Raw genomic sequence first — 14,399 nt, 5'->3', positions numbered from 1 at the left:
TTGTTATTTTTTTCAGCCCCAATAGTAAGACGAATAACCTTATCATTTGCCTCATTCAGTTCAAGTAGCTATTTCTTATTGGCCTCATGATACATCACATTATTTGCCTTCAAATTTGATTCATCAAGTTATCTTGAGATTCTAGCAAGTTTTGAACATGAGCTTCAAGAGTAGTAATAACACCATCATTTTCAACTTTTTCATTGCAATTGGAAGTCTTTTCATTTAGCTCCCCAACATGAGCCTCAAGATAACTAATTTTATTTTATCCAGTTCAGTTCTAACTAGACGAAGAAACTTGTTTTCTTTCTGTAACTTAGTAACCTTCGTAGTTAGCTCAATCTTCTCCACTTTTGTAGTACAAGTCTCATCAAAGAGAGAATCATACTTGATGCACAATTCATCATAAGACATCTCCTCATTGCCATTCAGAACATAATCATCATCACTTAGAGACACTTCCTCAGTTGGAGCAACAAAAGCAACAACATTTTCTTCATTATCTGATGACTCATCAGAATGCACAAAACCTTGTTCATTGTTATCATTCTAAGTAACCATCATTTCCTTTTTGCGCTTTTGACCAAGAAGTTTGGTGTTAGCACAAAACCTTGTCCACTTCCACCACATGCAAAGTATAGACCAAGTACCTTTAATAAACCTTTGTCACTTTTTCTAGTGAACCCTTTATTCTCCACTCTAGAAGATTGTTTCTCTTGATTATTTGTTAACTCACTAAACCATTTTGAACCCTTTCCTCTGTTTTTGAGAATCCTTCTGAATTGTTTTACAAATAAGGCAAGATCATATTCTGAGATATGTCTACACACATCACCGACAACCTCACTTTTTTCAACACCTTAAAGGGCTACTCTTTTGCTCTTCTTGGAGTCACTTTCATCTATGTCAAGCTTCATCTCATAGGTAATGAGTTTCCCAACCAATTTTTCAAGCTTGATCTCATTTAGGTCCTTAAATTCTTGAATGACAGCCTTCTTGGCATGAAATCTCTTGGGCAAGTATCTTAAAATCTTTTGAACCACAATTGTTTCATCAATAGGCTTCCCCAAACCCAAGGCTTCATTTGTTAACATTTCAATTTTCTCAAAGAAAACTGAGAAAGTCTCAAACTCGAGCATTCTCAAATCTTCAAAATTTGAAAGGGTCATTTGGAGCTTTAAATCTCTCATTGTTTATCACCCTCATGAAGAATTCAGAGTTTATCCCAAGCTTGCTTGGCCGTTGTGCAATTTCGAACATGAGCAAATTGATTAGACAAAATGGCAAAACCAATAACATTTTTTGCTTTCCTGTTAGCTATGGTCGAAGCAATTTCTCCTTGAGGCCATTCACCTTTTGGCTTAATCACAGACTCTCTATTGACTAGCCTCGATGGAGCTTCCCACTCAAGAATGAGATAATCACCAGCTATAAGATCTTGAGCCTCAAGGAATATCTGAAACTTCTCGTTCCAAGCACATAATTTGTACCATCAAATAATGGAGGTGTATTGCATGAGTTACCAACACGATCACGATCCATGGTGAGATTCTACCTAATACCATTAAATCCTAGATATCACTTTATATATATCTAAAGCAAGGTTCTGATACCAATTGAAATTGGTACCAGGTGGAATAAACTGTTTATAAAAATTATAATCCATTGGACTAACTAGTCAAGCCCACTAGTCAACTAAGATAGATTTGTTAGTCAATAAATCTAAGATTTAAATACCAATTTCAGTTTCCAAAAACTATCATAGTCAGCAAGGCTGTAGTTCGTTGCATGTTATCAATGTGTCAAGTGAGCATAACAGTAAATACATACCATTTAGATGTTCAACAGATATATGTACCATGTACATGTGTGTGGGATGTGTAAAACAATAAGCATAACTTGAACTCAATAAACGTAACTTGAAAACAAGATATTTTTGGCTAGAAAAACCCACATCTGGGTTAAAAAGCTGAGGACTTTCCACTGAGTCCAATCCACTAGTGTAAACAAAGGTTCATACAAAGATTACACAAGCTCAATTCCTAGATCCTTATCTACGGAGCAGCTTCACCTTTGTGCAACCTTGCCTTACACAAGATGGACTCATTCGATCTTCATGAAGTGGTAGCTCATTCTGAGCTCATCACCTTGTGGCACCGAGATCAACAAGATCAATGATATGATATGATTTTATGATATGCACATGAAATTTGGAGTCAAATGACCAGTCAGATTCTCTAGTCAAATTGTTGAAGGAAGAATCTAACTTGAATCCAAAAGCTTGGTCTCAAAACGAATTTAAAGCTTAAAACCAGACCAAGACAAAATGCAAAACCTTAAAAACAATGCAACCATAATATACAATGATTGGGTGTTTAATAAATGAGGAAGGTTTGGCAGTTAGGGTTCATAAATGGAGAAGATGCAAGCTTTAAGCTTTTAAAGCAACTCTTTCTCTAAAACTAAGTTCTCAAAGGAATAATCTGAAACCCAAGGGAACAAATATACCCAAGAAAATCAGAATTTCCATCATAAAGGTGTCAAAAAGTCCATGTAGGTTGTCTTAATCTGTGTGCCTAGACAACTAGAAGTCAGTGCCCTAAACTGGTTAGACAATCAAACTAGTTAGAATGCAACACAAATAGAGATATGAAATGCACATACAATTTGCTTATCTTCAATAAACTTCATTGAGACACGTAACTCAGCTAAAGAGTTGGACCTTTCACTTACCACTGACCTTTAAAGTCTTCTTGGCCCATTTATGGTCACTCTTGCTTGAAGAATCAAAGAGCTTATGGCACAAACCTTAGTTGCCTCATGCCATCCTTGTGGCCCATTTTGAAGAAGTACTAGAATTTATCGATGGGCAATTCCATATGAAAGAACAAGGTTGGAAAATCCCACCATCGCACAAATTGTATTGGGATAACACTGCGCATGAGCATACTTCATGGAGTAGATCACCTTTTGGTAGAAGCGCAACATGGGAAAAGTGAATCCCAACATGAAGTAGTACGGATGGAATGTGATAACTCTCTTTCATGCAAAAGCAGCCTCAACACACGACTCTTGACTACATCTATCCTCCACCTGCTTCACATGAGCACTAGATGAAATTGCATGCTTAAATTCTTTAAGGAAGTCTCGGAACAAATCATCAAAGTTAATCTTCACATAAGCAGCTCTAAGTATCATACTTTCCCAAAAGACCACCAAGACGATACTTGGGTGGGGGGTATTCATTACACTTACTCTTGGGGGAAGACATTTTGAAAAAATCGTGCATTAAATACCGAAAAATATTTAAAATTGTTTGAAAAAAAAGGAGGAAGAAAGATTGGGCACCTAATTGCAGCTTAACACCTTCGTGTGCTAGGCCTCAACCCAAGTAACAGCAACAACAACTACATTTGCAGCCTTAGTAGGCTACAACCTAATGACTTTAGAGAGGCCTCCCAAACCCAGCTCCGGTGAGTGCAGAGCGCTTATCCTTCATTTAGCGACCCGATCCGCGGTAGCCCTCCGGCACCACGGTTCCAAGTTTCGTTTACCTAATTCGCAACATCTAGCTACATCGATACTCCTCTTAGTTGTGTCGTTGACTCCTCCTGTGGCTCCAGTCGAGCCACAATTGTAGAAATTTTTTTTCTTCTTTTTCTTACCTTGGAGTCGCTACACACAACGACAAAGACGAAAAACAACTTTTCACAGGCAAGCAAAAAAGAAAATTGGGGATAGGGGAACAATTTCATCTGATTTTCTCTCTTTCTTGTTTGGAAAATAATTACTCTCTAGGTTTATTTAGTCTTGTATTTTAAGTAGAGTAAATTAAATCAAAATGCAATTGGACTCCATCTCTCGAAGACTATTATAAGTTAGAGCTCATAATCTTATACAGTCAATAAATTAACTTTTGGTTGGCCCACTCAAATTAGAATTTCTACACCTTCTGCACTTAGGAGGTGCAACACAACAATTGTGTAAGGCATATGTGGAGAAAAAGATTTGACTACCACTTCTTCGAGCTCCTCTACTCATGGCAATGATACAAGGCAAATTAAGGTCTGAATTAATAACTAATTCATGCCTTTAAGCTTTCCTCATTGAAGATAAGTTCCGTTACACAAGGAAGCCTAATTACATCCTATTAGTGATTTTTCAAGATAATCCTTAGCATTAATAATTAATCTTGATAAAGTAGGTTGACACAAGGATTATTAATATTATTAATCAGAAGATTAAGATTAAGATTATTAATCAGAAAAGTTTAATAATATCTACAAGGATTATCCTCAATACTGTCAAAGTACAAGTACAACTCCATCCACTAGATTATACAACTTGGCTAGATCTTGACACATAACATAGAAAACTCTACACATATGGATGGGCATGCTCCCTATTAATACATCATTCAACACCAATCTCCTAGTAAGCTATTGCTCGCATTAGACTCTCTCCAACCCTAGGCTAAATGCCAAATTTCCCCCTATTTCCGCCCAAAACCCAACCCAACCCAAGCCAAATACCAATTGAGGGCCAAATTCCCCCAAAGAAATAGCCCAGAAACGCGTGGACTCTCCCTTTCTTAGACCACTCTCGGTCCGATCACGCGCCCAACTCATTGCACGGAGGCTGAGCCCTTCAACGCCCGACAGGGTGGGCCCCGCTATCATCACATGTGTCGGCCACCAAACCCAACCCATCGAATATAATCAAATATAACGGTAAAAAAAAAAAAACAGATCTAATGGCTCAAATTTAAATCCAACAGCTAAAATAATTAAAAAAAATTATTTAACTCAAAATTCACCAAAAAAAGGGCCCGAATGCGCTTGCAAATGAAGGAAGAAGGGGATAGGGAGCCAGAGAGGTTCGAAATAAATTTGATGATGAAGGACCTCAACAAATACATTCCAGAGAGGAAGAAGTACTTACGTTGAAAGTTTGGTGAAAGTTGAATGATTGGTGAAAGTTAAAAGTTTGGTGAAAGTTGAAATATTGGTGAAAGTTGAAGGCTTGCTTTGTGGAAAGATTTAGTGATTTTTCAATATTTATCGGAATTTAAATATTTTTAGATTAAAATGTTCATAAAATTAATTTATGATAGTCTACATAATTTTTTTTTTAAAAAGTTAATTTAAGAAAAAAAAAAAAAGCTTAAGTTCATTTTTTCATAATCCCAGACCAAAATTTTAGGTCTGAATGGTTGGAGCAGAAAAACTCTTTTTGGGTTAAAAGCTAAATTTTTCGGGCTAAAAAATTTAGCTTTTAGCCCAACGGATGGAGATTGTCTCAGGCCCAAACTTGAGATTCGTTGGCCAACCCTTCACGCATGGAGGCAGATTGTCTTCCCTCCTGTTTGGATATCCTTTCCATCCTTTCCTATTTATGCGGTCATGACTAAATAACATTAATATTTTATATTCTTATTATTTTTTGTTTTATTATCTTTATAAAAAAATCAATCATTTTGATACTACAGTGAACAACAGTAGTACAGCACACACATTTAAAGCAAATGCAGTAAATGAGATTGGAGGCACCCAAGAAATAATAAGAAAGATTAGTTATAAAAATAAAAAGAGAAATCGAATCTCAAAGAGAAGTTAGTGCCTGATCGAGGGAGGGACATGCTTGGCCAGGTATGGGGGAAGACAAGTCAACATCGATCACTGATCACTCCGTAAAAAGCTACTAATACTTAAGGTTTAGGGTACGGCTTACAGGTACAAGTCACACCAGTATGGGCACTGCACCGAGCAGTATGCCAGTAAGTAAAACCCTGTACCTGTGTGTTCGTTGTAAATCACGCACCAAACTACAACGACCCAACTAAAGATAAATAAAAGATACTGTTTTTTTGACCCGATATTTTCCAGATGTGCAAAACGCAAATGGGAAGATGATGAACGCTGAAGGCAAAATCTTTAGGAAGATGAATGAGACATCTTTGTACAACAAAGGCACAATGCAAGCAAAGACGAAAGTTTCATTTTACTTTATATTTTTCAGTTTTGATCTCATTTATTAACATAATTGATCACACATAGTTTTTGAGTTGAGATTTTTTTTTGCTAGAATTGCAAGGAAAGAGAAAACATGGTCCATGAGCCTATGAGATGAATCTAATGGTGTATACTAATCTAATTATGATAACTTTAAATACAATTATGTGATAACATATTATACTCAAAACTTAACACAGGACAAGTTTTGAGTGGTTGGTAATGCTACTTAACATAGTTCAGTAGTAGGTTAAGTCTCACACAAATTTTCTCATTAGGGTGATGCTACAGATAATTTTTTTTATATTATATTTTGTAGATCGTATGACTTGAAATAAATAATTTATCTATCATCATTCAAAATAAAATTTAACAATCAACTGTCAAACCATGTGATTTTAAAAAATATAGGTAAAAAAGAGTTGTTAGTATTTCCCCTCATTATCTCAATGCTTCCTGCAGCTCAACATTCCAGTTTCACGCCATCGTTAAACCTTTTAACAGCAACTGAACGGTAAAGACGTGGAAACGAGAGAAATAGACTTTTGCTTCAACCATAAAAAGTATCTTCTGTTTCCACACTTCCGCATGAATTCCCTCCCATTCACTCTCTCTCTCTCTCTCTCTCTCTCTCCCCACTTCTCAATGTTCTCATTGGTGTCTTTTCAGTTTTAACCGCTCTGAACTCCATCCACCCATCCAAATACAGCAGAAAAACCAAAACATCTCCCCAAGATTTACTGACACTAGTCAGAACTTTGAAAGCGTCAACAAATCCCCTTTCACCTAATCAGCAAAACAATCCCTTTACCTTTCTTTAGCTTTATCCTTTTCTTTTCTTCAATTGGTTGGAAGCATTTCTTTCCCTTTGAGACTTGTTGGTCTTGAAACTCTGGATCTGGTTCAGAATCTAAAGATGGAGATGGAGATGGATGATGGGTCCCTTTCTCTCTTTTGATATCTCTCTCTCTCTCTCTCTCTCTCTCTATCTAGAAAACTTACACTTCATTTTTAGGGTTTTCCTTTGCCCCCCACATCCTCCAAGGATTTTTGGCTAAATTTGGCCAAATGCTGCCAGTTCTGGCACTGGACCTGTCCCTCTCCAATTAAGCCCTTCCTTCCTTTACTTGTAATTTCTTCGCCTTTTCTGGTTAGTTTTTGGCTGACTATATTCTCTGACTCAAACATAAGACTAAACAACAAAACAAAATATTCCATTCCAAAACAAGCTATAATATTCTTCTTTTTATCTTATTTTTTTCTTCTTGAGGAGAACCAGAAGAAGAAAAAAGTCGAATTAATTTAACTGAAGATTAAGAGATGGCGAGGGAGAAGATTCAGATCAAGAAGATCGACAACGCGACCGCGAGGCAGGTGACATTTTCCAAGAGGAGAAGAGGACTTTTCAAGAAGGCTGAGGAGCTCTCCGTTCTCTGTGATGCCGATATTGCTCTTATCATCTTTTCTTCCACCGGAAAGCTCTTTGAATACGCCAGCTCTAGGTCTCCCTCTCTCAGTCTCTCTCACTTGCATACACAATTTTTTTTTCTTTTTTCTGTAATATTATTTTTAATGGGAAGATGAAGAAGGAGAAGACCCACCTGAATGGGAAGAAGTAAGAAACAGGCTAGGTTAGCTGGTCAAGCTACTAACTAGATGTTCAAATAATATGATTGAAGGTCTTTGTAGCGCAAGATGGATGTGGATGTTGTTTGTCTTGTTTGTTAGATTTGGATCTCACAAAAAAATTATCATATATGCATTAAACAAGTATGGCTTAATCCAACTGCTGTTTCTGATAACTTGAGAAGTGTTGTTTTGAACAGTCATGACCGGACTGCTTCATCAAGTTGCGAGTGACTTCCTTCCATGTGCTTTTACTCTCTCACTTTCTGTAGTGTGATTTCGTCAAGGAAAATTGTTGTATACTTCTTGGATTTTGATAATCCTTTATAGTATGGTTGTGGCTTAATCTGTTATTTCCTTTTACTTTTGGCTGTGTTTGTACCAAATAGGCCATAGTTTGTAATACAAAAATGATGAAAGAATACAAGTTTGGCAAATCATCACTATATTTGGTGTTGCATTTTAAGTTGAATTAGGAGGCTAACGGGGTGACATCACACAACAAAGACACATTTTTTAACCTTTTATGTTTGTTTAACAACATAGAAAATTCTCTTTAATAAAATTTGAACCAAGACCTCCTTCAACAACGAGGAGACTAGATGCAATCAGAGCTAGTTAAACTTCATTCATTTTTGAGTAATTTCTGTCTATAGGGTTTTTCTTTTATTAGTATAAATGAACCTTCAATGTTTATAAACTTTGTATATACGAGTTCATGTGCATGTAACTATTATCAGTTATTCAACTTATTCTTAATACGCGTTGCAAGGCTTTTAAGGAAAAACATATTTATAGCAACTTGAAGTTTAAAAGTGTGTGACAAGTGTTTACCAAAATATGAAAATAAAATTTAAATGCTAAACCAAATATTGAACTTCCTATTGTCTTTTCCATCTCGCATGTGTTATCTTTTATATAATTATATATATTGTATTATGCTATTGTTTTGAAGATTTCTGGCTATCCTAGCTAGTGACCTGCATTGTTTTTTTCTTCTTCTTCTGCAGTATGAAGGAAATTCTAGAAAGGCACAACTTGCATTCAAAGAATCTCGACAAACTAGAACAACCATCTCTTGAGTTACAGGTTGGTCCTTTATGTATCGTATCGTGGTGATGAGTTTGGTAACCTCGAGTTGTACACAATAATACATAGCCAACTTGGTAACATGAATCTTGTGGACTTGAAGCCATTGCAACATGACAAGTTTTGAAACTTAATGGTATAAGAACGAATTCTTTTAGAATATTATTGCACTCCTAAATTTGTAAATCATGTTATAGTGTAGGCATGCATAGCCTAGAGTAATATAATTTTTGGATCATCCATATTTTCTGTTAGTAAGCTAGAATATGACAATGCATGCATTTGAAGGTGAAAAAGGGAAACTACATGCATGAACTCAATACAAGATTTATTAAGATGCATTGTAACGCGCATTCTTTATTAAATTATTTTTAACTACGCCCCCTCAAACTTCAACTTATACGCCTCTTAAACACGTGGGACCAAACACCTAATAAGGCTATGCCACATGTGCAATATTGATTCAAAATCTTCATTATGCTTAACATTCAACAGTTAGAGAATATTAAGTTTAAAAGAAATTGAAGAGATGAAAAAAATAAAAAAGAAATTGATTAGCCTGGCGCACCCAAATCAAACCCACAGAAGAAATTAGTAGATCTAACTTCTAAGGCAATGTGGAGCGAATTTTGAGTTTTATACAAACGACTTTCATGTTTCAAGGGGCAAAAAGGGATCAAAATGGAGTTCCAAGGGGGCAAAATGAAACAAGCTTTGAGTTTTAGGGAGTGAACTGGTGATTTTTGAGTTACAGGCAGCAAAGCCAAATTAAAATCAAATTCTAGGGAGGAGGGGGGAGGGGGGAGGGGGGGGGGGGGGGTAGCATAAAATAAGCCTTCTTTACTTGAAGTCCTTCGCTCTCTATTGTTAGCATCCTGACTTGGTATAAGATAAACTTATCACTGTTGAATTGTAAATGGATAAATCTTTGGGTTTTTGTTCTTTTCACGTATTGTTTACAGTAAATAATCAACAATCTTTGGATTTTTGGCCTTTGCTTAAAAGCATTGTTAATTCTGATGTAGCTAGTGGAGAACAGCAACTACTCCAGGTTGAGCAAGGAAATTGCAGCAAAAAGTCATCAACTTAGGTATTTGTAAATCTCTGGTTTTAAAAACAATTACTAGTTTGTGGTCCCTAATTATGACATAAGCTCCTTGAACTATAGGCAGATGAGAGGAGAAGAAATTCAAGGACTAAGTTTGGAAGAACTGCAACAATTGGAGAAGTCCCTTGAAGCTGGCTTGGGTGGCGTAGTAGAGAAAAAGGTCTGTTTTATTCTATAGGCTTGCCTCTATATAATTGTTTAATATCTAATAAGTGGACTTTTTTGTTGTCTTTCAACAGAGTGAAAAGATTATGAAAGAGATCAACGATCTTCAAAGAAATGTTAGTTACCTTTTAACTCTTGACTATGCAACTCTCCCAAGCTACATCTTCTGACGTAATAAATTAACAGATAATTGACATACGGTAGATTGGAGGTTTCAATCTAGACCTCGTGCACTCCGAATTTCGATGTCAATTTAGAGAATCACTAAACAAAAAAATTTGTTCGTAAAAGTTAAGGTAACCATGTCTCAAGCTAATAGTTGAAAATTAATGAATAACTGTTCTACCAATACGAATTATTGTATGTGTGGTTCACATTCTAATTGGGATATTAGTTTCTGTTGTGCTAGTCTTTTGTCCTACAGTGAATTTAGCTCTTACGTAATGCCTGAGAACTCAACGGGATTTGAAACGTATCATTAAAAGTTGACTAAGATTGTAGTGTATTTGTTTGATAGTAGATTCGTAGTGCTTGAGCAGTTCATTGGCAGTAAGGTCCAGACAATGTTGTCCTCCAAATATTTCCTCTTCTCTATTTGCCTTTTCTTGTCCCAATTTTTTTCTTGACATGATATAGATGAATGTGCAGGCGATGCAATTGACGGAAGAGAATGAACGATTAAGACAGCAAGTATAAGATCTCTCTGCCGACTCTTCATTTAAGTATATGTTTGATTCTTGCTTAATTTGCTAATGGGAGTTCTTGGTATGATTGTTGAAGGTGGTGGAGAAATCTAATGGCCGGAGGCTTGTTCATGTCGATTCAGAGAACCTGATTACGGAGGAGGGTCAGTCATCAGAGTCTGTCACCAATCTCTGTAAATCTAACAGCGGTCCTCAAGACTATGACAGCTCAGTTACATCTCTAAAATTGGGGTGCGCTTAAATCATCTGATATGTTTGATGTGCTGCATTAATTTCGATGGATATATTTATTTCAGGAAGCAATATTTCTAGAGCATTTAGGAAGTTGCACTACTCTTTGCATGCATATTTTGTTGGCTATAAATATAGTATTTTCCAGTTTTAAATTAGCCATGCCTACTTGTAGTTCATCAACGGAAAATGCTAACACCCGCTATTGGAAAAACCTAGTAGTAGCCTGCTATTAGTAGCCTAGTATCTCCCACATAATTAATGTAAGCTCCCACATTTACAATTTAGCCATGCACACTTTTTATGGTGAAGCAAAATTTATTTTTCTTTTCCACATCGTTACCGTTTAGTTGTCGTTAGAAGGTTTCACGACGGCGTGAAACTCAAATATTGAGCTGCAGGGAAGCATTGAGATACACACAGTGGGGTAATTACTACCAAGACTTTGACTTTAATGAAGGGGAAAATGCTAGATAGATCATGTTTTTAGAAGATAATGGTTTCAGATTTTATTTAGTAAACCACATAATGTGACGGTTGATGATTAGATCCTATTTTGAGTGATGCTTGAAAAACTATTTACTAGTAGTGTGTGTGAAATACTAGGGAGATCACATGTGGATCTTACATTATGTGGTCAGCTAAGTTAGTTAAAACACATTGTAGTTTCTCTAGAACTGTACACATACTGAATATGGACATTCTTTATACCTAGTTCATTTTTAAGCCGCGTCTAGATGAGGGAATTGCAAGTACCGAGAATTTAAATCCTTTATGGGTTTTTGATGATCACGTTGTGTACTTAATCTTTTTAACAAGCAGTTCATTTCTAAGTAATTTATCCTGAATGCCCTAGTACCTGCAAATCTCTCATCCAAACATAGCCGTAGAGGTTTGAATTTGAGAAAAAAACTATTTTAGCATGCTGCTCAAATGATATTTATTAACTTTTTGCGTTTATCAATCTACTTTTTTGTTATTTTCTTTTGCAGGCTGCCCTACTCTGGTTGACCGAAAGTAAATGGGGGTTGTATTCTCTACAAATTGGGACGGTTGACTTTAAATGTTGAATGAGATATGAATGTAACATTTAACACATGAATATAACCCCACTGTATTTATATGAAAAAATGCGTAATGTATTCGAACCTTGGACGGATCCATGGGGTAACTGCACATATATCATTGTTAAAGTTGCCTGTATTTGAACTCAAAAGATACACAAGTAAACCCAATCAAAAAAATTGTCATTGAACTTTCCGTGTTATTGTTATTTTAGATAATTAGGTTAAGGGTGGGGTGAACCGGTGAAGTGAAAACAAATCGATGGGGTTACTGAGGGATGTTGGTGGGTGATTTTTTCGTACGGTGGTGTTTTGATACTTTCTTGTTAACTTCTCACTCAGCTCTTTCATTTGGTTTCATATTTTTTTAGGGTGCGTTTGATAGTATGTGGTAAAATAGGGTGTGTTAACATCACCATCCTATTTCATGACTAAGTTGGGTGTGGAACGACTCTCGTGCCCTTCTGAAGCTTTTGACCATAAATATCGCTTGTTGCGTAGGGGCGTCGGCGTAACTAAAGACATGCGTTTCTCAACCTCGTCTTCCTTATATTGTGTTTTACCGACATGCTTCCAAATTCAATTGATTGCTCCCTGAAATCAACTTTAAGTGAGCATTTTTTATCAACTTTTATGGCATCATTTGCAACAGACCCCTTGATTGATATGGTCGTAGCAATTTTTGAAAACGTAGCATCATCCATAGCGGGTGTTCGTGATCAAGCAGGAGCTCCTAATCAAGAAATCCTGCATGCAAGATGTTGATAGCAAGAAAGCACATACGGAAGTAGAAAAAACGTGGATTGCATGCGTGCGAGACATAACGTAAGAAGTTGAAGACATCATTGATGAGTTCACACGTTATCATATGTATGAGCAGCAAAGTGGCGGTTGATCTGCAAGGTGGCTCAGCAAAACCATTCGCATTCCAAAGAATATTTGGTATCAGCATCAATAGCTAACTGTGGAAATTTTCAGGTCGACGGGCCGAGGGCCCACTCCAACAACACCGATACTGTCCCCACTTAACCACCTGCATAATCCTCAGGTGTGGGGTTTTATCACAAAAGGCCTCGGTGTTAATTAGAGAGGGGTATTTCTATTTAAAGCACTCTTCTCTTTTCCCTCTGTCCGATGTGGGACTGGGGGTTCCAACACTCCCCCGCACGTGTGACCCCAATTTCCACACATCGGCAACCACGTGGAGCCATGTCGGGACTCACCCAATCACGCGGGGCCAATGGGGACCCACCCAATCACGTGGCAGTACGGGCCCGTCCCCTTGCTCTGATACCATGTGGAAATTTTCAAGTCGACGGGCCAAGGGCCCACTCCAACAACACCGATACTGTCCCCACTTAACCACCTGCACAATCCTCAGGTGTGGGGTTTTATCACAAAAGGCCTCGGTGTTAATTAGAGAGGGGTATTTCTATTTAAAGCACTCTTCTCTTCTCCCTCTGTCCGATGTGGGACTGGGGGTTCCAACACTAACAAGTTAAAGAAAATCACAATAACGATTCAAACCACTCTGGAGAGAAATCAGAGGCATGGTGCCGTTGTTGTAGAAGGAAAAAGTACTTGTGATGATATTCAAAAATGGGTGAGGAACCACGTAGTCTTCCATCTTCCTCGGGAAAATGAACTCATCGGCTGTGAGGCAAGAAGCAAATGTTGATGGAATGGCAAATGAATGAAGAGCAACAACAAACGGTTGAGGATCAAGGAAGACAATCTAGTCTCAAAGACCTAGACCCATGAAATTGTAAACAGACATTTCGACTGTTATGCATGGGTTACTGCTTCCCAATCTTATGTTACTGAAGACTTGTTTATAAGATTGATCAAAGAATTCGACCAAGAGTGGATCGCAAGTGTGAAGGTGTACCCTTTGTAGCCTTAAGTAGCTTTATATCTTCTAAAGAAATCACTTACAGAGTGGAGCAAAATCTACAACAGCTTAAATTGGCATCTAACAAACAGTTATGTCTTCTCTCTCTAAGAACTTTGTTGTACCATACATTGGGCCTAAGTATTTGGGCATCATGACCTAGCCCATAATGTATGTAGGAGGTGAAGGAAACCCTTATTCTATAAAAGGGATCCTTCACCCTCGCTTGGAGGGAGGGCAAAGAAGAGCAAACCCTAGTCTCTATAGCCTCCATGTACATTGTAACCTTTATATAGTGAAACCGAATCGACACCAGTGTGGATGTAGCCTCAACTTGAGATGAACCACAATATATCTTTGTGTTCGTGTGCGTTTGTGTGATTTACGGTCGGATTTACGTTGGTCCAAGATCAATCCGATTTTGTGTATCAACATTTGGCGTTGTTTGTGGGAATCGACACAAAAAGCTACATCGGTTCTCTCTCAAATTTTCATCCCACAATGACTGAA

General features: G+C 37.2%; 2 protein-coding genes across 2 annotated transcripts; one reads left to right on the top strand and one right to left on the bottom strand.

The window, feature by feature from the left end:
* Window positions 1-860: 860 nt before the first annotated feature.
* On the bottom strand, window positions 861-1,190 carry LOC137724885 (uncharacterized). Its single transcript, XM_068463540.1, has one exon. It carries the CDS (start codon window positions 1,188-1,190, stop codon window positions 861-863), a length of 330 nt encoding a protein of 109 aa, XP_068319641.1.
* Window positions 1,191-7,331: 6,141 nt separating this feature from the next.
* LOC137707428 (MADS-box protein JOINTLESS-like) lies at window positions 7,332-11,945 on the top strand. Its single transcript, XM_068464186.1, has 8 exons — window positions 7,332-7,513; window positions 8,648-8,726; window positions 9,752-9,816; window positions 9,895-9,994; window positions 10,074-10,115; window positions 10,648-10,689; window positions 10,780-10,934; window positions 11,927-11,945. The coding sequence occupies exons 1-8, from the start codon at window positions 7,332-7,334 to the stop codon at window positions 11,943-11,945; spliced, it is 684 nt and encodes a 227-aa protein (XP_068320287.1).
* Window positions 11,946-14,399: the final 2,454 nt, after the last annotated feature.

Source organism: Pyrus communis, chromosome 1 (assembly GCF_963583255.1).
Source record: "Pyrus communis chromosome 1, drPyrComm1.1, whole genome shotgun sequence".
Lineage (NCBI taxonomy): Eukaryota > Viridiplantae > Streptophyta > Magnoliopsida > Rosales > Rosaceae > Pyrus > Pyrus communis.
This window is presented reverse-complemented; position numbering and strand designations above follow the sequence as displayed.